General features: G+C 31.1%; 2 protein-coding genes and 1 pseudogene across 3 annotated transcripts; all 3 read right to left on the bottom strand.

Annotated features, from left to right (window-relative positions):
* Nucleotides 1–9,098: 9,098 nt before the first annotated feature.
* LOC111298658 (uncharacterized) lies at nt 9,099–9,787 on the bottom strand. The gene has a single exon (XM_022893384.2). It carries the CDS (start codon nt 9,662–9,664, stop codon nt 9,314–9,316), a length of 351 nt encoding a protein of 116 aa, XP_022749119.1. The 5' UTR covers nt 9,665–9,787; the 3' UTR covers nt 9,099–9,313.
* Nucleotides 9,788–18,011: 8,224 nt separating this feature from the next.
* LOC149514427 (bifunctional riboflavin biosynthesis protein RIBA 1, chloroplastic-like) lies at nt 18,012–19,155 on the bottom strand. Its single transcript, XM_089744972.1, has 5 exons — nt 19,075–19,155; nt 18,679–19,013; nt 18,291–18,296; nt 18,128–18,200; nt 18,012–18,017 (listed from the first exon to the last, which is right to left on the bottom strand). The coding sequence occupies exons 1-5, from the start codon at nt 19,153–19,155 to the stop codon at nt 18,012–18,014; spliced, it is 501 nt and encodes a 166-aa protein (XP_089601098.1).
* Nucleotides 18,908–22,048, bottom strand: LOC111298657 (bifunctional riboflavin biosynthesis protein RIBA 1, chloroplastic-like; annotated as a pseudogene). Its single transcript, XR_016328690.1, has 5 exons — nt 21,644–22,048; nt 20,661–21,057; nt 20,318–20,539; nt 19,575–19,897; nt 18,908–19,399 (listed from the first exon to the last, which is right to left on the bottom strand). The product of XR_016328690.1 is annotated as a bifunctional riboflavin biosynthesis protein RIBA 1, chloroplastic-like (transcript).
* Between the last annotated feature and the right edge of the window lie 360 nt (nt 22,049–22,408).

Below are 22,408 nucleotides of genomic sequence, written 5' to 3'. Positions count from 1 at the left end.
TTAAAGCAACATTTTTTTTATTTTGTTATCTCTGATTTAGTGACTTTCTAGTTTGAAAAAAAAGAGTTTTTTTTTTTGTAGGAAAATAACCTATGAAATTAGGAGGAGAATGGGTTGTGCATGAAAACATTAAGTTTGCTTTTTTTTTTTTTTTTCTTTCCATGTTTTCTGATCTTGCGCATCACTTATTACCATCTATGCTATTTATTGTTTGTTCATATGAAATCTACTAACAAAAGCCTAAGACTTTATCATTTTTTGTGATTTTTTTTTGTCTGTACATAGGAGTTTAAAGCTCCATTTTCCTTGCTTCTACTATTCTCTCTTTCTTTTGTATGATAGCTAATGGTTTATAAAAAGGATAAATAGGAAGACAATCTTTATAGCTTATAAACAAGAAACAAAAACATTTTTTTTTATGCATGCACCTACTTGGGTCATTAGTATAGGGAAGTTTTCAGGTTCTAACTTGTCCACTGCTCCCATTTTAGCATGTTTGGTAGTTTGTTAGAAAGGTTGGGCCACTCTGTTTTAGGTTTCTTTTAGTTAAATGCTGTCATGTTCAATTTTAAGTTCTTTTGCTCATTACCTTTGGCTCATGGGTCTAGTTTGCGGGTCTTGTTAAGGTTGACTTTTTTTTTTATGAAGGGTTTTAGGGAAACTTTCAAAACAGCAACAAAAAGTTTCTAAAACCAGCTTCCATCCCTTTCATTGTCTTGAAAATTCATGTTTTTTGGTTTGCCAAATCCTTGTTTTGATAAATGAAAGTTTTTTGAAGGCATAGAGAGTTCAATAGCTTTTCAAGATACATTAAAAACTAAAAAAAAATGGAAAAAGTTTATGAAACCAGCTTCCATCCCTTTCATTGTCTTGAAAGTTCATGTTTTTTGGTTTGCAAAATCCTTGTTTTGATAAATGAAAGTTTCATGAAGGCATAGAGAGTTCAATAGCTTTCCAAGATAGGAAAAAGTAAAAAAAAAAAATGGAAAAAGTTTATGAAATCAACTTTTGTCCCTTTCATTGCCTTGAAAGTTCATGTTTTTAGGTTTGCCAGATCCTTGTTTTGATAAATGAAAGTTTCATGAAGGCATAAAGAGTTCAATAGCTTTCTAAGATATGGCAAGAACAAAAAAAAAAAAGCAAAAAGAAAAAGTTTTTGAAACTAGCTTCCATCCCTTTTGTTGCCTTGAAAGTTCATGTTTATTTGGTTTGCCAAATCCTTGCTTTGATAAATGAAAGTTTCATGAAGGCATGGAGAGTTCAATAGCTTTCCAAGATACGGCAGAAACAAGAAATATAAAAGAGGTTTCCAAACCCAGCTTGCACCCTTTTCTTGGCTATGAAAGTTCACCTTTCGAGTCTATTCTCCTCTAGGATTTAAGTTGTAGAGAGAGGGTTCCTTTTTAAACAAACCAAGAGTCCAAAAGCTTGGGGATTATAAGAATTTTGTAAAATAATAATAAGGGATGGGCTTTAGATAAGCTGTGCATTGTCAATTTTTTTCTTCCTATTCCTTGTATTGTCTAATCCAAAATAGTAATGGAAAAATAGCATGGGTAGAGGTCTAAAAAGATTTATTTGTTTTGTCCCTTTTTTATCCACTGACATGAGAAAACATCAAAGCATGGGGTAGAAAGTATGTTTGTTCTTAATAGGTGTCATGTATATTTCATATAATAAATGTCCATGTTTAGTTATTTCTTGCTCAATTAAAGTTGTAATCTTATACATTATAATCTCTTTGGTGTTTAAACTTTTATTTTTAATTTAATTTCACGTAGTAAACTATCACTATTATTTTTTGTGCAATTTATCATTATTTGCATTTTAGTTTCACATCAAATAATAATAATAATAATAATAATAATAATAATAATAATAATAATAATAATAATAATAATGGAATTTCTAAGGATTAGAGAAATCTAAATTTCTAGATGAGAATTTTTTTAAAAAAAATACTACCAAAGTAATGGAGTATTTAAGAAAATATTCAATATATAAAATCTTCATTTATCTTCCTAAGAATATGTTTAATTAAATGATTTTATATAAAAAAAATGAACAAATAATAATAAAAATAAAATATATAAAGAAATTATGCCATGACACTTGAAAATTATGATTAACTATTTTTGTTTATAATAATAATAATAGAAATTAAAAATTAGAACTAGAATAAAATTAAATAAGAAAGGAAAAAGTAAATGAAATCACCAAGGATAAGATTATAAGGAAATTCGAGCAAAGATTCTTAAGAAATCTTTAGGTGAAAAAATTCTTCTAAAAAAATATCACCAAAGTATCGAGGTATTTAAAAAAAATTTTCAATAAAAAGATATATTTACTTTGTTCCTTTTAAAGTTTTGATGACAATTGTGAAATAATTAAGAGATTAAAACAAAATTAAAACCAATAACAAAAAAGTATAACATAAAGAAAATGAGTAATATATATTTTTCATATGTATATTCTATTTTGTTGTTTTGCATGACATAATCTTAAAAGTAAATAAAATTTTTGATGATAAGATTTTGAGAAATCCGAGTAGTGATCCTCGATAATTTTTTAGGTAAGAAAAGTCTTCTAAAAATTATCAAAATATTGAAATATTTAGAAGTTTTTTTCAATACAAAATTTTTTTATCATTATTTTTAATTTGAGTAGTTTTTTTAATAATATAAGAATATACTTTTTTTTGGAAATAAATTTATTTATAGATAATAATATTAGTACATGATTTTTAAATGTTAAAACAAACGAAAGAAATCCAAGAAGTAATTCTTTAGGAATCTTTAGGTAAAAAAATTATCTAAAATATCACCAATGTATTGGAGCATTTAGATTAATTTTCAATAAAAATTTCTCATTTTTTATTAATGGTAGAGAAACGAATTTTTAAAAAATATTATTTGATTTTAAATTATAGATATTATATTTTAAGTTTTTTAACATAAATATTGGAAATAAATATAAACTACTGATAATAAGATTTTTTAGAATTTCGAGTAACAATTCTTAAAGATTCCTTAGGTGAGATGGTTCTTTTTAATATTATTAGAGTATTAGAATATTTTTAGGGATTTTTCTATATGTAAGGTTCTTATTTATTTTTCGAGAATACTAAAAAAATATATTTTAAAAGAAAATTAAGGAAATTAAATTTTAAATACTAAAATTAAGATTATTTTCATCAAATTTGAAAGATAATAAATAATTAATTGGTACTATTTTTAACGAGCGTTATAGGAATGTTAATCTTTCTCCATGTGTAACTTACTCCTGAATTCAAATTGTTTCGCAGACCCAAAATTATCTTTTTGACAAAGTTTTAATTAATTTTAAAATTGTTATTAAAAATGTAAATCTTAATAGGTGACCAATCACACATAGTCAAAAAATTTTGGTGGCCACTCTTGTTTGTTTTTAAATTCGTCTAACAATCCCTAAAATCGTTATGACAAAATACATGCTATAATATTACTCTCTTTTTCTTGAAGAACGTATGTCTTCATCATTTATATATTAATACTGTACAGGTGATAGTTCAAATACTCTCAATATCTAACTTAAGTTCACAATTCTACTTGATTTCATATAATCAACAAGCTTTTCACCAGGGATATTAAGATAGACAAAGTGAACTGTGGGTTTGTTTATTTTCGATCAAAAATCTCAATATTAAGTAACTTTATTTTCATCCCTTATAAAGGCGATTCCATTTTATGCTTGGACTTTCAATTTATAACTTAAAACTAATATCATTTCTATAATGTCAAACTATTAAGGCAATTGCTTATATGAGAAGGCCAATCATCTGTTAGACAAACCTTTTAACTCATATCATATATGTATATATACTTGTACACATGCATTACAAAACAAAGTACTAAACTTTAATAGCATTAATTGTATTCAATATAAGTTAACTCAAATGAAAAAATATCATATATTATTCATATAGAATTGTTTAATCAATACATGTACATCAACATCTACGTAATCCTAGAGACTCATATGGCTATTAAGCACATATTTAGGTATAGATTTAGTAAATGAATCTGTAATCATCTTATGAGTAAAAAATATATTGTATGTTGACTTTATTTTGTGCAACCATGTCTCTTGCGTAGTTATATTTTGTATCTATATATTTGACCTTAAAATAATATTTGAGATCCTTTGTGAATGTGATTGCAGCTTGACTATTGTAATTCACCAACATTAAGTTGGACTCATCTTTATCAAATCTTAAATGATTTAAGATCTCTTAAAGCTAAACAATCTTTTGTACTACCACTGAAAATGCTACAAATTTAACTTTCATTGTGGATAGTGCTATACAAGTCTTTTTCTTACTACTCCATGAAATAGCCTCACTATTCGTAAGAAAACATAGCCAAAGGTAGATTTTCTTTCATCTAAATTTTTTTGCTAATCAACATCCATATAGCCAAACAAATGTAGATCACTTCCTTGATAGCATAACGAATAATTCACTATACTTTTTAGATATCTCAATATCTTTTTAACTACTTTTCAATAAGGTCGACCTGGATTGAATTGATATCTGTTTACCATACCCACAACATAATAGATGTCCGACCTTGTGAACATCATAGCATACACAAGGCTTCCAATAGTATTAGAGTAAGGAACTTTTGCCAATAGCATACACAACCTTAGTGATATACTCTTTATCATTGTAAGCCAAATAGTATGTCATCTATATAAAGTGACAAGATTACAAATTTATCTTTATCTCTTATGACATACACATAGTGGCCTTCACCAATCATGATAAAATCATATGAAATTATTTTTTAATGAAATCTAATATATCATTACCTAAAAGATTGTTTAAGATTGTAAATTGATTTTAAAAGCTTGCACACTTTGTGCTTTGGACCTTTGTCAATGAAAACAATCAGAAATTGTGCTTGTGACCTTATAATAATAAGAGTCATCACGAAAACAGTTATGATTTTTTATTAAGAAAATACGAGAAAAAATAATGAATTCATGAGTTAACACAAGTAAAAAAAATTATTAAAACCTATCTCAACCATTTTTATGTGATCCAACATCCCAAAGTCAATAAGGATAACTTTTTCTTTTAATTTTGCCTAAAACAAGAAAAAAATGATCCAAAATGGCAAAAACATCAATGCCATTTTCTTATTCTAAGAATTATCACAACAATATTAATTATATCAAGAACACAAAAAATATGTCATCTCTTATGAATATTCGCAAACATACAAGAATATATTATGTTTTCAATTATGAAAAACATACGAACCAACATAACATAAGCCAACCTAGTTCTAATACCAATGTAAGATAAATTTACATGTAAGGTATATATACATGAACATAATCATGTATACTTACTTGTCAAGCAAAAGTGAAAACAAAAACCCGACTTCAATTACTAGTATTTGAATAAGATCATAATATGAAAATTATTTGTTTCCACAGCGTAAATCTTTCACACCAAATATAAGGGTTTCTTCACTAAAAGTTGTTGACTATCGATCTCTTTTTTTCGCTTTCTCCTTTTATTTTTGTGAGAAAATTTTTATCTCTCTTGGTTATTGTTTTTTATTAATGATGACTGAATGCTTTTATTTTGCAAGAGAAAAATAGGTAGTATTTTTCAACCTTTTGTTTTCAAGTTTATAAATTGCTTAAAGCAATTTTTCTATCAAGAAGTAAATTGCCTAATAGCAGTTACTTCATCATGGGTTTATAACCCATTATAGGTGATTATGCCACTTCATATAATAGGCGGTTATGCCTTCAAGAATATATATTATTTTTAATTTCAAATGTATAATATTTTATTTTAATTTTTATAATTTAAAATAATCACATATTATGATTCATGTTATTAAGATAATCATATAATTTCTTATCATTATAACATATTATTGTATGTTTATATGATTTGGTTTTGCTTTGCTTTATCAATGATCATATTATCGGATGTTACTTGTTATTAACAATTTAGTGTATATTTATCCTTCTAAATTCTTTTTTTAATAAAAAACTATTTTTTAATCTTATTATAAAAAGTTACAAAGAACAATATATATTTAATATGTTAAAATTTATATATTATATATGCATTACTAATATAAAATATACTTGCATATTTAAAAATATAAAAAAATTGATACCATTTAATATGCATTTAACATATTATATATATTTAAATTTTAATATATACATTACTTATATAACAATCATAAATGTATACATAATTATATTAGTTTTTAATACCAAATCCAAATTGATGAACTACTAAAGTTTAAAGAATAAAATAATAATGTATTATATTAATGTTTTTATTTATATTATATTTATATTATTAATATAAAAAATAATTTTATAATAATTATTAAATTAGTATTATGATTGAATATTTAAAACAATCTTTATATGGTATATTGAATAGTTAATTAGGTATCATAATTAAAATATTAAAAATTAAAACAATCTTTATGTGGTATATTAAACCATATACCATATTTTTGATTAATTTTGATTCCTCTATTAACATTTATCCTTTTAAAAATTGAACCAAACTAAAACTCTGCCAATGCCATTCACGATAAAATTTGCACCAAATTCAATCTGTTATCTCTTAAAAAAATAATGATAAATATAAAAATAAAATTAAAAAATAAATAAATATAAAAAAATCGAAGGTAAGAACAAATAAATAATCAGCCTGAAAATAAAACCAAAAAATATAAATATAAAAAATGAAACAAAAAAAAATGAATGGCCAATTCGGCCAGATAATCTGGGCCCTATTGAGCTAGGCTCAATTAATTTGAGCTTAGATCCAGATCCTATTGGACCAGGCCCAATGGGCTTGAGCCTGACTAATTACGATGTCTACAAAGAACATACAAACCAACATAACATAAGCAAACCTGGTTTTGATACCAATGTAAAATAAATTTACATGCAAGGTATTTATACACGAACATAATCATATATACTTACTTGTCAAGCAAAAGTGAAAACAAAAACCTGGCTTCAATTACTAGTATTTAAATAAGATCACAATATGAAAATGATTTATTTTCATACCGTAAATCCTTCACACCAAATGTAAGAGTTTTTTCACAAAAAGTTGTTGATTATCGATCTCTCTTTTTCCCTTTCTTCCTTTATTTTTGTGAGAATTTTTCTCTCTTGGTTATTGTCTTTTATTAATGATGACCAAATGCTTTTATTTTGCAAGAGAAAAATAAGTAGTATTTTTCAACTTTTTTTTTCAAGTTTATAGATTGCTTAAAGCAATTTTTCTATCAAGAAATAAATTGCCTAATGGCAGTTACTTCATCATGGGTTTATAACCCATTATAGGTGATTATGCCACTTCATATAATGGGCGGTTATGCCTCAAGAATATGTATTATTTTTAATTTCAAATGTATAATATTTTATTTTAATTTTTATAATTTAAAATAATCACATTATGATTCATGTTATTAAGATAATAATATAATTTCTTGTCATTATAACATATTATTGTATGTTTATATGATTTGGATTTGCTTTGCTTTATCAATGATCATATTATTAGATGTTATTTGTTATTAACAATTAAGTGTATATTTATCCTTCTAAATTCTTTTTTTAATAAAAAAACTATTTTTTAATCTTATTATAAAAAGTTACAAAGAACAATATATATTTAATATGTTAAAATTTATATATTATACATACATTACTAATATAAAATATACTTGCATATTTAAAAATATAAAAAAAAATTGATACCATTTAATATGCATTTAACATATTATATATATTTAAATTTTAATATATACATTACTTATATAACAATCATAAATGTATACATAATTATATTAGTTTTTAATACCAAATCCAAATTGATGAACTACTAAAGTTTAAAGAATAAAATAATAATGTATTATATTAATGTTTTTATTTATATTATATTTATATTATTAATATAAAAAATAATTTTATAATAATTATTAAATTAGTATTATGATTGAATATTTAAAACAATCTTTATATGGTATATTGAATAGTTAATTAGGTATCATAATTAAAATATTAAAAATTAAAATAATATTTATATATTTATATTAAATTAAATTAAATATAAAAGTGTATTAAACATGTTTTCTTATTGTGTTACGTATTAAATATATTTTTATATGATATATTTTATTTAAATATATTTTTTTATATATTAAATGTGTTTGAACGTGTATAAACATATAAAACATAAATTATATCATATCAAAATTTATATTAATATAAATAAATATAAAATATAATTTTTTATATAATTTTTATATTTTATTATCATATCATATTTAAAATTATCGTATATAACTTCAAGTAACGATTAACCTAACAACATTATATTATATTTTCCTCCTTTTACGAGACACATTGTGTCACGATAAAACATGAATCACCTTTACCAAAGCAAAATCGTCCGTTGGCCTAGAAACTAAACTAAAGCGACAGAAGATGACAACGTCGGTACTGTACAAAACCTTAGCTCTGTACTTTAGTAAAAGTTGCAAAAAGGACAGTACTGTATCGTCACTAATACCCATTAATTTTATTCAAGAAAAATCGAAACAGAGGATCCAAATCCCAATCTGAATCTAAGATAGGAGACTGATCAAAGATATTCTGTTCACTCCGTTGAATAACAAGATTCTCTCTCTCAAAATAAGGTGATTTTTATTTTATTTTCCAAATTAAAGGTAATTATTAATTTATATAAAAATTAATTAAAATGTTGAATTTACGTTATGTTTAATCGAAATTTTCTTTCAAATTTACTTGATAAAAATATTCAACATTAAATATTTTATTATAATTTAAAAATTATTTGTAATCAATTTATTTTCAAATATTCAATTTAAAAGATGCTTTTGGGAATGAACTAAAATTAGGAATGAACTAAAAAATCTTTAATGGCATATAAAACTCGTCAGTTCAGTGGAGTTTAATTAGCAAGATATATATTAAATTAAAGCAGCGTCGAAAAAGAAACAGAACAATATATCAAGCAAAACCAAACCAAAAAATAATAATAATAATAATAATAACGATAATGATTATTTAACAAACGAAAGATGAAGCCATGCCGAAATGGCAGATCGATCAATGTCAAACTATGAAACAATCGACTGTATGTAAAACCCAAGCACTCACAAAAAGAATTAAAAAGAAGAATACTAATGAAGGCAACCACGCACAAGGATGAACTCTCTTCAAAAAAGAAACCCAAAAAATAAATCCACTAAATGACCAACACGGCGGCGCAGACACCAACTGCAACGGACCCAGCGGTAGAAAATCTGTTGAAAACGGCAGCGCTAACGGAGGCTGGGGTAGGAGCAACTGATGGTGTAATGGAGTGGACGACGGGAGAGGGTGCAGGCGTTGGAGTCTTCACTGGTGAAGGCGCATGAGCCGGTGGGTGGACCGATGGCGCATGAGCCGGTGGGTGGACCGACGGCGCATGAGATATTGGAGCATTTTCCGGAGGAATCGTTGGAGAATGGCCTGGGGCATGAGATGGAGATTGCGCCGCAACAAAACCAAAAAGCAATGCCAACACCATCACGTAAACAAGGCTTGAACGAGCCATAACAAAGAAGTAAACAAAAGAATAATGAAATTAAAGAACCAAGAAAAAAAAAAAAGCCGAAAACTATGATCTATCAAAGTAATCGATGGAGTTGTGTGACTGAGGGCATTTGAAAGAGTTTGTCTGCCTTTATATATAAAACACCAAGGGAAGCGAGTTGTTGTGAGGGTTTAAATCAAATTGAACGCGTATGGAGTCTGACGAAGGATCGGGTCTTTTCGATTTTTTTTTTCTAGTGACGGCTTTCTTCGGGGTTGCGCTTAACTGGTAAAGGTACAATTGTTTTGTTTTTTCTTTTTTTCCCCTGTTGCAAGTGAAATGAAAATTGACAACCTGCCAGCCATATTCGCAACGTTGAAGTTCTAAGAAATTGGAAATAAAAAATTCGGCAAATTGATGTAATTGAAAATTCTAGAGCATTCAGGACCAGTTGTGAATGGAATAAAGAAACGAACATTTATGATATGGACTGGGTTGAAGGATAACTATCACTACATTAGGAAGTCCGATTAATTAAAGGATTTTTATTGTATCAACTAGTGCGTCTTATGTTTGGACTTCAAATAAAGTCTATGTTAGAAAAGAAGAGGAAACACGTCCGAAAGAAAGGAAACTTAATATTATAGTATAATAATAATAATTTACAAGTAAATTTATCATTATGTATAAGTACTTCCCGTATTTTTTTTATTTTTTTCTTATTATTATAAAAAAAATTATAATATATCCGCACATTTAACCAACCTCATTGATTGTAATTTTATAAATAAAGATCACATTTCTTCTATTGAAATGTTTTTTTTTTTCAAATAATAAAATTTTGAGAGAGGCCACATCTAGTCCCCAACGAGAGAACAACATCTTGCACGCCATTCAACTACTTTATACAAAATTTCAAACAATGTGAAAAAAAAAAAAGAAGGTACAATCCACTGCCACCCAAAGGGGCAATAGATAGGATTGATAATTTAATTCATTATCGACGATTTTGACTCGATTTAATTTTATGAGATCGATTTTATTTTTTTGAAATTTAAATTTTAAGTTAGATCAGATCAATTAAGATTATAAAATAATTAAGATCGGATCGGATTTAAGTTTTAGATAAATTTAATTTGATCTGATATGATATTATATAAAAAATTATTTTTTAGTTAATTAATTATATATATTTATATAATGATATTTTTAAATATTAATATTTAAAAAATAATATTTTATTAATTTCAGGTCGGATCAGATACGATTTATCTAGTATCGTATCGAGATCAAGTTCGGATATAAAAAAATAAAAAAAAATTTAGGTAGAATCAAATTCGAATTTAAAACACATAAAATCGAATTAGATTTGAGGTGAGCAAAACTTATCCCGAATTCGATCCGATATCAACTCTAGCAATAGATAATTCATTGCCACCCAAAGAGCAATAGATTGCTCTTACTAATTTCATTTGTACTTTTAAATTTTGTTTGTGCAATCAAATGCATTTTGGGGTAATTACTCGAACAAAACATTCGCGAACAATTCATGAATGAATTTGATATCTATTTATTTATTATTATTTATTAAGTTTAATAAATAATTATAAATTATATTTTAAAATTTGTTAATTAAATAAATAAATTATAAATATAATAAAATTAATTTATATTAATATATTTATATTTAAAATATAAACGAACAAAAAATATTGAATAAATAATTCATGATAAACTTTTTTTTATTCATTATTAAATTTAATAAACCGCTATAAATAATATTTTAAAATTTAATTAAATGAATTTCGAACATAATAAAATTTACTTATATTTAGTTCGTTTACCCCTATAAATGCAAAGGAGGAAGACAAGTCGGCGAAGACGGTGTATATATAGAAGTCAGATTTCAGTAGTAACCGAGTTGGTTCTGGCATGGATCTCCAAGAAACCGAACGTTTGGCATTTGCTTTAACCTTTTTCTTTTTTTTTTTTTTGTTATCCAAAGGAGGTAAGAGCCTTATATTAAAAAAATAGAAGAAAGTTGAGGTTCAAACCTGATTTTAATTTTTTTTTTTTAAATTATTTTGACTACTGAATTGAGCAGATGAAGATAACATTTACTTTAACTTTAAAGAAAGGCTAGGGGTTGCTTGTGGGCTTTTTTCTTCTTTGATATTGAGCTTGTAATAACGACTGGAAAAAAACGGTCGTCCTTTACATCCTATTGGCTGATGTTGTGCAGTTGAAACTTGGGGATCCCGATCCAATCTGAATCGTTGAAGTTCTTTTAAATGTTTATATATTTGCAACGGTCCAGAACTGAAAGCATCTAACGGTTTCTGATTTACTAGAAGAAAATAGAAGTGTACATGGAGCATTTCATCTCTAATAATTCAATTACAATAAAAATTAATGTAAAAGTTTATCACTTAATAATATAGATAATATTTAACAAATCCTATAAAATTATAAATAAAAAAATAATTATAATATAATAGTGTTGTATAATATTATCAAAAATTTTTTGAGACCCAAGTCCTAGATAGAAATGAGCTCTTCCAAGTAAAAAAAATTTAAGGTTATTTCTCTTTTTTCAAAAAAAAAAAAAAAAGGAAATAAAATACCCTCATCAATGTATAAAACAAGAGAGAAATGTACAAATAAACAAATGCAAGGCTTTGTCTTTTCTATTTATTAAACAAAATCGAAATTACAACAGTGACAACTGCAATGAGAGACATGATTTAGAAGCTTAACAAGGTCAAGCAATTCTAAGTTCTAAGAATGTACATGTTTTTGTTTTGTTCTAATTGTTATAGAAAAATAATGGATGACCCTTCCACCGTGTACAATAGGAAACAGCGTAAATTTTTTACTTTAACCAAGTTCAGTGATGATGTTCTCTTCCTATTATCGCGTCAGTAGTCACAACTCGTAAGGGGATCATGTCAGGTCGTTACCAGCATTTAAAGCAAGCGGAAAGCAGCAAATTCTAAGATTCAGATGCAACATCCACCGAAGTGGTGTTACCATGGCCTCCAATGATGAGATTGTTCAAATGGCCACTAAAGTCAGCCATATACGTGGCCCATCTTAGAGCGTTTCGTCTCCAAGTATCTCTTATTCTCCTTTGTAATGGGAGTTACTAGTGGAACCCTGCTTGCAATTGCTAATCCATAACCCTTGAGTCCACTGTATTTGGCAGGATTGTTTGTCATCAGTTTCATCATTCGCACTGTTGCGCCTGAAGCAATAATCACAACAATACAGAAGCAATAGACAACAATCAATAATCAAATGCGCAGAAAAATAAAGCACACCAAGATTTACGTGGAAAACCCTCCAGTGTAGAGGGAAAAAACCACGGGCCGCCAGAAAAATCTTCACTATCAAATAATAGTTATACAAAGTTCTTCTCTAGCTAAAACTAGAGCTAATCAACAACTAGAGAAACAATTGGAGAAATCTCACCAAATAAGTGACTCAACAAATACACCCTGGATTTGTTCCTAGAGAGCTTCAAACCCGATCTTCACCGTTCAGAATGTCAAACTCTGAATCATAAACCTCCTGACAAGGTTCCAACTCAATCGGACCACGGATCGACTTCCGTTCAACCAACTCTCCCTTCTCCTTTTTCTCTCTCTGCTTTTCCTGGCTTTTCTTCTTTCTCTGCTTGGTTTTCGACACACACCTTAAACAACCCCACCTCTTTTTTATTAAGTAGCTAGGGCTCTGTGTAAAATAAAAGATCAAGGCCCATGGCCTTTACTTGGTCCAAAACCACTTACATGGGACTGGACCCCATTTTCCTAACAATCTCCCCCTCCAGTCCCATTAGAAGGAGATTCATCACCATAGCAGTTTCATTTGGAACTTACCTTGGCCAGGGAACTCATTCCGGCCAAGTTACTACAAAGCTCAAGCTTTTCCCTGGGAAGTATCTTAGTCAACATATCTGCCACATTTTTATCAGTATGGACTTTCTTCAATAGCATCTGCTGTTCTTCAATCACTGAACGTAACCAATGATATCTAACATCAATGTGCTTTGTTCTAGCATGGTACATGGTATTCTTACTCAAATCTAAAGCACTCTGGCTATCACAAAATACCACATACTCTTTCTGATTCAACCCTAATTCAAGAAGAAAACGTTTCATCCAAAGCATTTCTTTACATGCTTCAGTTGCTGCAATATACTCAGCCTCTGTAGTTGACAAAGCAACACACTTCTGCAACTTAGACTGCCAAGATACAGCTCCTCCTGCAAAAGCAAACAAATACCCTGAAGTAGATTTCCTACCATCAAGATCGCCTGCCATGTCAGCATCAGTAAACCCTTCTAGAACTGGTTGTGAAACTCCATAAGTCAAGCACATTTTTGAGGTACCCCTCAAATATCTAAAAATCCATTTCACTGCTTCCCAGTGAACCTTCCCTGGATTAGAAAGAAATCTGCTCACTACACCAACTGCATGAGCAATGTCAGGCCTTGTACAAACCATAAGATACATTAAAGAACCGACTGCAGAAGAATAAGGAATACTAGACATAGCTAGTTGCTCTTCCTTAGACACTGGACAAGATTTCTTACTTAGATGAAAATGGTTGGCAAGTGAACTGCTAACTGATTTAGCATGTTGCATGTTGAATCTACCAAGCACTCGTTCAACATACTTTTCCTGTGACAACCACAGCTTTCCAGCTCTCCTATCTCGGATAATGTCCATACCAAGAATCTGCTTTGCTGGACCTAAATCCTTCATATCAAAGGACTTAGACAATTGTTCCTTCAACCTGCAAACCATACTAGCATCTTGTCCTACAATCAACATATCATCAACATATAATAATAGGATAATGAAGTTACCATTAGGGAATTGTTTAATATACACACAAGAATCTGCTGCTGTTCTTTTATAGCTATGACTCATCATAAAAGAATCAAACTTCTTGTACCACTGTCGCGGAGCTTGTTTCAAGCTATACAAGCTTTTCTTCAATTTGCAAACTAAGTGCTCTTTCCCTTTCACTTCAAAACCCTCAGGCTGATTCATATAAATGTCCTCCTGCAAATCACCATGCAAAAATGCAGTTTTAACATCAAGTTGCTCAAGCTCAAGATTCAAACTAGCTGCCAATCCCAGTACCACTCGAATAGAACTCATTTTTACAACTGGAGCAAAAATCTCATCAAAATCGATGCCTGGTTTCTGAGAAAAACCTTTTACTACCAATCGAGCTTTGTACCTCACTAGTTTGTCACCATCCTTTTTCAACTTGAACACCCATTTATTCTTTAATGGCCTCTTCCCTGTTGGAAGTTTAACAAGATCATAAGTACCATTCTTTCGCAATGACTCCATCTCTTCTTTCATTGCTTTTAACCAGTGCTCTCTATCCGGAGTAGCCTGCACATCTTGAAAGCTTTCTGGCTCCCCTTCACTGGTAACTAAAATAAAATCTGAACTTGGATACCTGGTAGATGGCCTGCGCTTTCTAGTAGATCTCCTGAGCTGAGACTCTACATCACTTGATGCTGAAGGTAGCTCCCCCTGCTCAACACTCTCAGGTAGAGAGGATTGCTCCCCCTGCTCAAAACTAATAGCATCTGGCTCATCACCAACTATGGCTGGCTCATTCATATCCCCAAGTTCTGTTTCTGGCTCATTTTCACCATCTGTGGCTCTTTCCTGTGAAATCCCTGTCGGTGTTGAAACATCACACTCAACAGTAACTCGTGTAGTCTTCTCATTTTTCTCAAGGTCTGCTATGGTTTCTTTTTCATGAAAGACCACATCTCTGCTTCTGACTGTCTTTCTCTTTACTGGATCCCATACCCTGTAGCCAAATTCCTCATCACCATATCCTACAAACATACACTGTGTAGCTTTACTGTCAAGCTTTGATCTCTGCTCTTTCGGCACATGCATGAATGCTTTACACCCAAAAATTTTCAAGTGAGAGTATGAAGCATCTTTTCCTGTCCACACTCTTTCTGGAATGTCAAAGCCTAAAGGAACTGATGGTGACCTGTTAAGTAAATAACAAGCTGTGTTGACTGCTTCACCCCAGAATGGCTTTGGTAATTTTGCCATCCTCAACATACATCTGACTTTTTCCACAATGGTGCGATTCATTCTTTCAGCTATACCATTATGCTGCGGTGTTCCAGGTTCTGTCCTCTCATGCCTGATCCCATGCTTTGAGCAATACTCTTCAAAGCTTTTAGATGTGTATTCCCCACCATTATCAGTTCGAATACACTTCAAGGGTAACCCTGTCATCCTTTCAACCATGGCATGAAATTTTTGAAAATACTGCAGTACCTGACTTTTATATTTCAACATATACACCCAAGTTTTACGTGAAGCATCATCAATAAAAGTAACAAAATATCTGTTACCACCTAATGACTCAACCTCAATGGGACCACATACATCAGAATAAATTAATTCCAATCTATTTTCTTTTCTCTGAGAACTTTTACGAAAAGAAACTCTATGATGCTTACCAAACAAACAATAATCACATGAATCGAGAGACATACCTTTGGTCAAGGGAATGAGAGAGTGCCTTGCCAAAACCTGTAACCCTTTTTCACTCATGTGTGCCAGCCTCCTGTGCCACAAGTTTGCTGAAGCATCATTTTCAACGGTATTTACCTGGTTACCGTTCAATTGCATCCATGTCTTATACATTGTGCAGCATAGTTTTCCCCTTGCAACTACCATAGATCCTTTGAGAAGCTTCCACTGTCCATTCTTTTGTCGGCTTTCATATCCCTCCTTATCAAGGACATTAATAGCAAGCAAGTTCATTCTCATATCTGGAATGTGTCTGACATCCCTCAAAGTTAACATGCAGCCTGTACTAGTTTGTACACCAATATCACCAATCCCAACAATCTGCGACACACTCTTGTTTCCCATCTTGGTACAACCAAAGTCTCCTGCTTTGTAAGTTGTAAACAACTCTCTCTTAGGAACACAATGATATGCCGCTCCTGTGTCAACTATCCACTCAATGCCGGGATCACTAACATGATTACAATCACCATGTGTACAAATCAAAGTAACTGAATCACTATCTGAATTCACTGCTGCAACATTGCCATCATCTGAACTCTTGCCTTTCTCATCTTTTCGCTCTTGCTTCAAGATTCTACAATTTCGTTTTATATGACCAGCCTTACCACAATGGAAACACTTCACTTTACCTCTAAACTTAGATTTATGTTTAGACTTACAAGTTGCAATCTTTTTAACAAGCATAACTTTATTCATACCTGTTTTTCTCTCATACAATGCTGCCAAATTTTCCCAAACAATGTGAGCATCCGATTCCTGCGCTACATGATGGAACACGCTGATATCAACCCATTTTCTGATTGTAGCCAGCGTCTTTCTACCTAGCTTCTTCCAGCTTTCATCTTTCATATCTGCTGGTTTAGCCGAATCACCTAATACTGGCTCATACAAATCTTTGCAGTATAGATGATCCTCCATCATAGGCTTCCAAATTGAATAATTTGATGCTGTCAATTTTATCATGGAACTTGTATCACCCTCCATGATCTCAAACAGAATTTACTTCTATCCTGGGATGCTTCTGTATCGATGTCTCAAAATAACCCTCGCTCTGATACCACTTGTTGCGCCTGAAGCAATAATCACAACAATACAGAAGCAATAGACAACAATCAATAATCAAATGCGCAGAAAAATAAAGCACACCAAGATTTACGTGGAAAACCCTCCAGTGTAGAGGGAAAAAACCACGGGCCGCCAGAAAAATCTTCACTATCAAATAATAGTTATACAAAGTTCTTCTCTAGCTAAAACTAGAGCTAATCAACAACTAGAGAAACAATTGGAGAAATCTCACCAAATAAGTGACTCAACAAATACACCCTGGATTTGTTCCTAGAGAGCTTCAAACCCGATCTTCACCGTTCAGAATGTCAAACTCTGAATCATAAACCTCCTGACAAGGTTCCAACTCAATCGGACCACGGATCGACTTCCGTTCAACCAACTCTCCCTTCTCCTTTTTCTCTCTCTGCTTTTCCTGGCTTTTCTTCTTTCTCTGCTTGGTTTTCGACACACACCTTAAACAACCCCACCTCTTTTTTATTAAGTAGCTAGGGCTCTGTGTAAAATAAAAGATCAAGGCCCATGGCCTTTACTTGGTCCAAAACCACTTACATGGGACTGGACCCCATTTTCCTAACACGCACACCCAGATCCGTAAGTATCTGCAAGGAAGAATCAAATCTTGCGTTTCAAAACTTCTTTTAGAGGTAAGAAGAAAGGAAAATCCATCATAAGTTCATAACATAAAAAAGATGCAATAGGCATACGGTTTAGCCCTTTAGCAAGAAGCAAACCAGAATTCTGATCCTTCCCAATTTAATGTTGCCAAACTTTCTTCCATATGATGTTGTAAATAATTGAAGAAAAAAATTATGTATTTAAGTACTTGGGCTTGGAGTACTATTTCTAGGCTGGCTTCCAACCTCCCAACAATTCTATTCTTTGCTCCATCTAAATAGCTATGCAACACATGAAGGTTCCATCTTAACATCACAAATATTGTTTATAAGTAGAATTTAGCCAAGCTCTCTGTTATTTTTAGTAATAACCTGAACCTATAAAAGATTCAATGGTCAAATCAACATATATTTACCTACTTTTTAATTCCAAAATTTTCTTTGAGTTAGAATTGATTCAAGGTAACAGTCAAACCCTTTGGACCAAATTAGATAAGAGGACAAACTCAAGATGGTAGTTGGCTGCTACAGAAAAAAATAATTCAATATAGTTTCTCAAGTAGCAGCCGGAAGTATTTTCAGGAAAAAGGGGGGGGGGGGGGGGGAGGAGGAGACAAACAGATGATCCTTTTGAATGCAACTGAATTATGCTGGATGTATTCATTTAGGCTTTGCTTGGTAAAAAGGATGGAAAAATTATTAATTCAATGGTTAGATTTCATAACCATTTTTCTACTTTGTAACTAAACCAAGGGATTACCAAGCAAAACCTTTAGTGTGGTTTTTATGAGGAAGTACCTGTGCGCCAATGCCATATTCTCTTAAATCAACAGGCAATCCAAGCTCCACATTTGCTTCTACTGTATCACGACCAGCATCCTGCAGAGTGTAGGCACGAAGCTTGTGGCCCAAACCAATACCCCTGCCTTCATGACCACGAAGGTATACCCGAACACCCCTTCCAGCAGCCTCAATCTGTTTCATTGCAAGGCCAAGCTGATTCCCACAATCACATCCAGCAGATCCAAATATATCTCCTGTGAGGCATTCTGAGTGGACCCTCACAAGAATATCTTGCCCATCTCCAATCTCACCCTGTTTACGTCATGGAAAAGAATCACGCCATATTCTTCAGGGAAGGTTAATCCAAGAAAACCTGAAATCTAAAGGAATATACAGAATGGTGTATCTCTTTGAAAAAAAAAAATAGAAGCGTGCTTAAAGTAGATTGAAACATTTCTGAGTTGATTCAGCAGAGGCAAAATATTTATATAGAATTCTTACAGATATTAAGGTAAATCAGATATATAGGAAAGTGAAACTAGCTATAAGAATGTGGATATATCCTCACCTTGACCATTGCTATATGCTCAATCCCATCTAACATTGACCTGTAACAATAAGCCGTGAATGGCCCCCACATAGAAGGTATCCGCGCAGCACCGGCACGATCAATTAATTTATCCTTCTTTCTCCTATACCTGTAAATCATAAGCATTATTAGTAGTCCTTTACTTTATCATTCTTAAAAGAATCAATAAGTCCACAAAAAATTGATAATAGTTTTGGCAAGAATTAAATTTGGTCAACTCAACTGTAGGATCAGTGAAAGATAAATAGAAAGCAAAGCTCTGCATATGATAGTCATTAATTTACCTGATTAAATCAGCAATGGATATAATTTTCAAGTTCTCCTGCTCAGCAAACTGACGAAGCTGTGGTAATCTAGACATGGATCCATCATCATTTACAACCTCACAGAGAGCTGCAACAGGGTCCAGTCCAGCTAGCATTGCAAGATCAACTGAAGCTTCAGTATGCCCAGCTCTTTTCAGAACACCACCTTCCCTGTACTTCAGTGGGAAAATGTGACCTGGGCGGTTGAAATCCATAGGTTTGGAATCTTTATAAGCAAGGGCCAATGCTGTTGTTGCCCTATCATGAGCTGACACTCCAGTTGTAGTACCATGTTTTGCATCCTGAAAAATTAGTTTTGGTGCAAGACAAAAGTTGAGAACCATTGGAATTTTTGAGCTAGATGGTAGAGAAGCCATCTTTCTCCAAGTAAAATCAATTCACCCCTAATCATATTTTGTCCTAAGTATCATATAAGATTTATCCAAAGTGGTATTCGAGTTTATCAAAAGTTTATAGGCACTCATGATCATCACTATTTTTCAGATATCTAAAATTTTCAGCTTTCAGATTCAACTCCAGTCGTTGGCTATGATTTTCAAATATGTTATGATGCAGTAAATGCAATTGAACAATAAGAACAATTAAATCTCAAATTTAAGTTAGTATCATAAGATAGGAACTTATTTCTAAAAAAATTATTGTTTGATTAAAATGATATTATCCATGTATTGAATTTATAGATATCAGACAAAACAACATACCAATGTAATAGTGAATGCGGTGCGGAGTTTCTCTTCATTTTCCCTTTGGTTCACCATCAAAGGAAGCTGCAACCTCTCCAGATCCTCCTCTAGCATGCTCACAAAAACTATTCCAGTTCCATGCTTCACAATAAAGGCCATAGCTTCAGGTGTCGCCAACTGAGCTGCCATTATAAGATCTCCTTCATTTTCTCTGTCCTCGTCATCTACTTCCACTACCATCTGCAAAGTTAATTCAGATTAGTAAAGAAAACTGACTAATATGCAGAAAAGTAAACATACAAGCATTACCAGCTCATGGAAAAAAGAAGGATTCCAAGGAAAAAAAAAAAAAAAAACTAACCTTGCCGTGGCGAATGTCCTCTATGGCCTCAAGTATGGAAGCAAAACCTTCAGTGGGACGATCCAAATCAAACTCATCATTATCAATGGGAAAATCATCAGTTATGGGAGCAGTATCAGCAGCCAGAGTTTCAAATGCTACTGCATCTTGTTGTGCTTCTATCCCAACTGATTTATCACCGAAGAGAGTAGCATTTGTTGAAGCATCATTGCCATTGGAATAAGACGGGAGGTCGTCTCCTCCAGATACAAGTGCAGCTCTAGTTTTGCCGACACTTTTAATAACACAGGATTATCTACTAGCCAACCGTATCAAGGCCAAATCAGACGTGTGGCCATTTGCAGAGAATAGATTTGTGCTGTGTAATCCATTATAGAATTTGAAGCTTTTGGATGCCCTATGCAGAAAGAAAGGTCAATAATTAAGAATTTCATACAATCAAATATACGGATTATGGTAAAAATTGTAATATAACATTGGTAAGGCAAGGCATTGTGTAACAGTTAATGGGGGGTTGCTAGAGTTGAAACTTTTTTTTTCTTTCTAGTTCTAGCCATTTCTTGTCAACCAAACACAAAGACATTTCAGCATTCAAAGAAAAAGCTGGTAAAACCGTCATATTGCTTTCCAACCAAGCTAATTCTTGATGCACATACAGGATCTTTTGGTCAAAATTGCCAAGGCTTAAGTTTGCCAGGTAACAATCTCCGACCACTTCGGTTGTTAGAAACTTTGGGTTGTATAAAAGAAAATTCAACGACCAAATCGAAGTCAATCACAGCGTCTGTATAAGATCGAAACGGAACCATTGACCCTTAAAACTTGAAACTTGATTAGAAAACCGAATAACAAAAGAAGGAAAGCATATTGGAACAAAAGAAATAATGAAGAAAACCTAAACGAAAAGATTATGACGTGAAATGTAAGAATATAGATACAAATTATCCAACCAACCCATTAAAGAAATAGAGAAGAGAGCTTACTGAGGACGAGAAAGAGCTGCAGTTGAAGGAGATGAAACATTGAAAGAAGCCATGAGCAGACGGAGAAGAAGCTGCAAATCCAAGGGAGTTTTTATCTTGTAATTGTAATGTTTTCTTTAAGTTTATATTATATTTATAGAATCATAGGAAGAGGAAGCAAAATGGAAGAAGCGAAGTGTCATTATGAAGCAGCGGCAAATTGAAACTGTATATGAGATGTTACCCGCGGTTGAGCTACTAGCAGGTTGATCTGGTAGGTTTCTGTGACGGCTGCTTGACGAGAAGGAACTGTTAAATGTCTTCTTTGCACTTAATAAATTAATAATAAGATGGATTTGGTATCTCTTAAGATTCGTTTTGATGACATGGGAAAAATTATATAAAAATAACTAGCGTTCGTTACCTCCCATGCGTTTCAAATGGTTTATTTAAATCGTTTTGTCAGAATGTTTTTAGCATAGCTATCAAAATTAGATCGAGCCGTCGATTTGATTAGATGAATAAGTGAATTGATATTAAAATCGATTTGATTTTGTAATTAATCAATATTATAAATAAATCATTTAATTATTATGAATGAACAGTTTATATAATAAATTAATAAATTAAATAATATTTTTTAATTGAATTAATTTAATATTAATTAATAAGTTTAGATAAAATATAAAAAAAATTTTCAAATATTTAAAATAATCTAAATAAATCTTTATACTATTATTTTATCTAAATAAGCCCCTCTAATTCTTATTTTTACTATCAAAACCC

This window comes from Durio zibethinus, chromosome 16, assembly GCF_047325235.1.
Source record: "Durio zibethinus cultivar Kanyao isolate XHJ-2024 chromosome 16, ASM4732523v1, whole genome shotgun sequence".
In the NCBI taxonomy this organism is placed as follows: domain Eukaryota; kingdom Viridiplantae; phylum Streptophyta; class Magnoliopsida; order Malvales; family Malvaceae; genus Durio; species Durio zibethinus.
The sequence above is the reverse complement of the archived record's forward strand: the minus strand, read 5'-3'. Positions and strand labels throughout refer to the sequence as shown.

What these genes read in the sequence shown, in the direction of transcription:
- LOC149514427 (XM_089744972.1), bottom strand. Translation starts at nt 19,155, where the DNA reads ATGTTTCAATCTACTTTAAGCACGCTTCTATTTTTTTTTTTCAAAGAG. An exon ending in TATATTCCTTTAGATTTCAG is followed by an intron (nt 19,014 to 19,074) that starts GTTTTCTTGGAT and finishes TGACGTAAACAG; the next exon opens with GGTGAGATTGGAGATGGGCA.
- LOC111298658 (XM_022893384.2), bottom strand. Translation starts at nt 9,664, where the DNA reads ATGGCTCGTTCAAGCCTTGTTTACGTGATGGTGTTGGCATTGCTTTTT.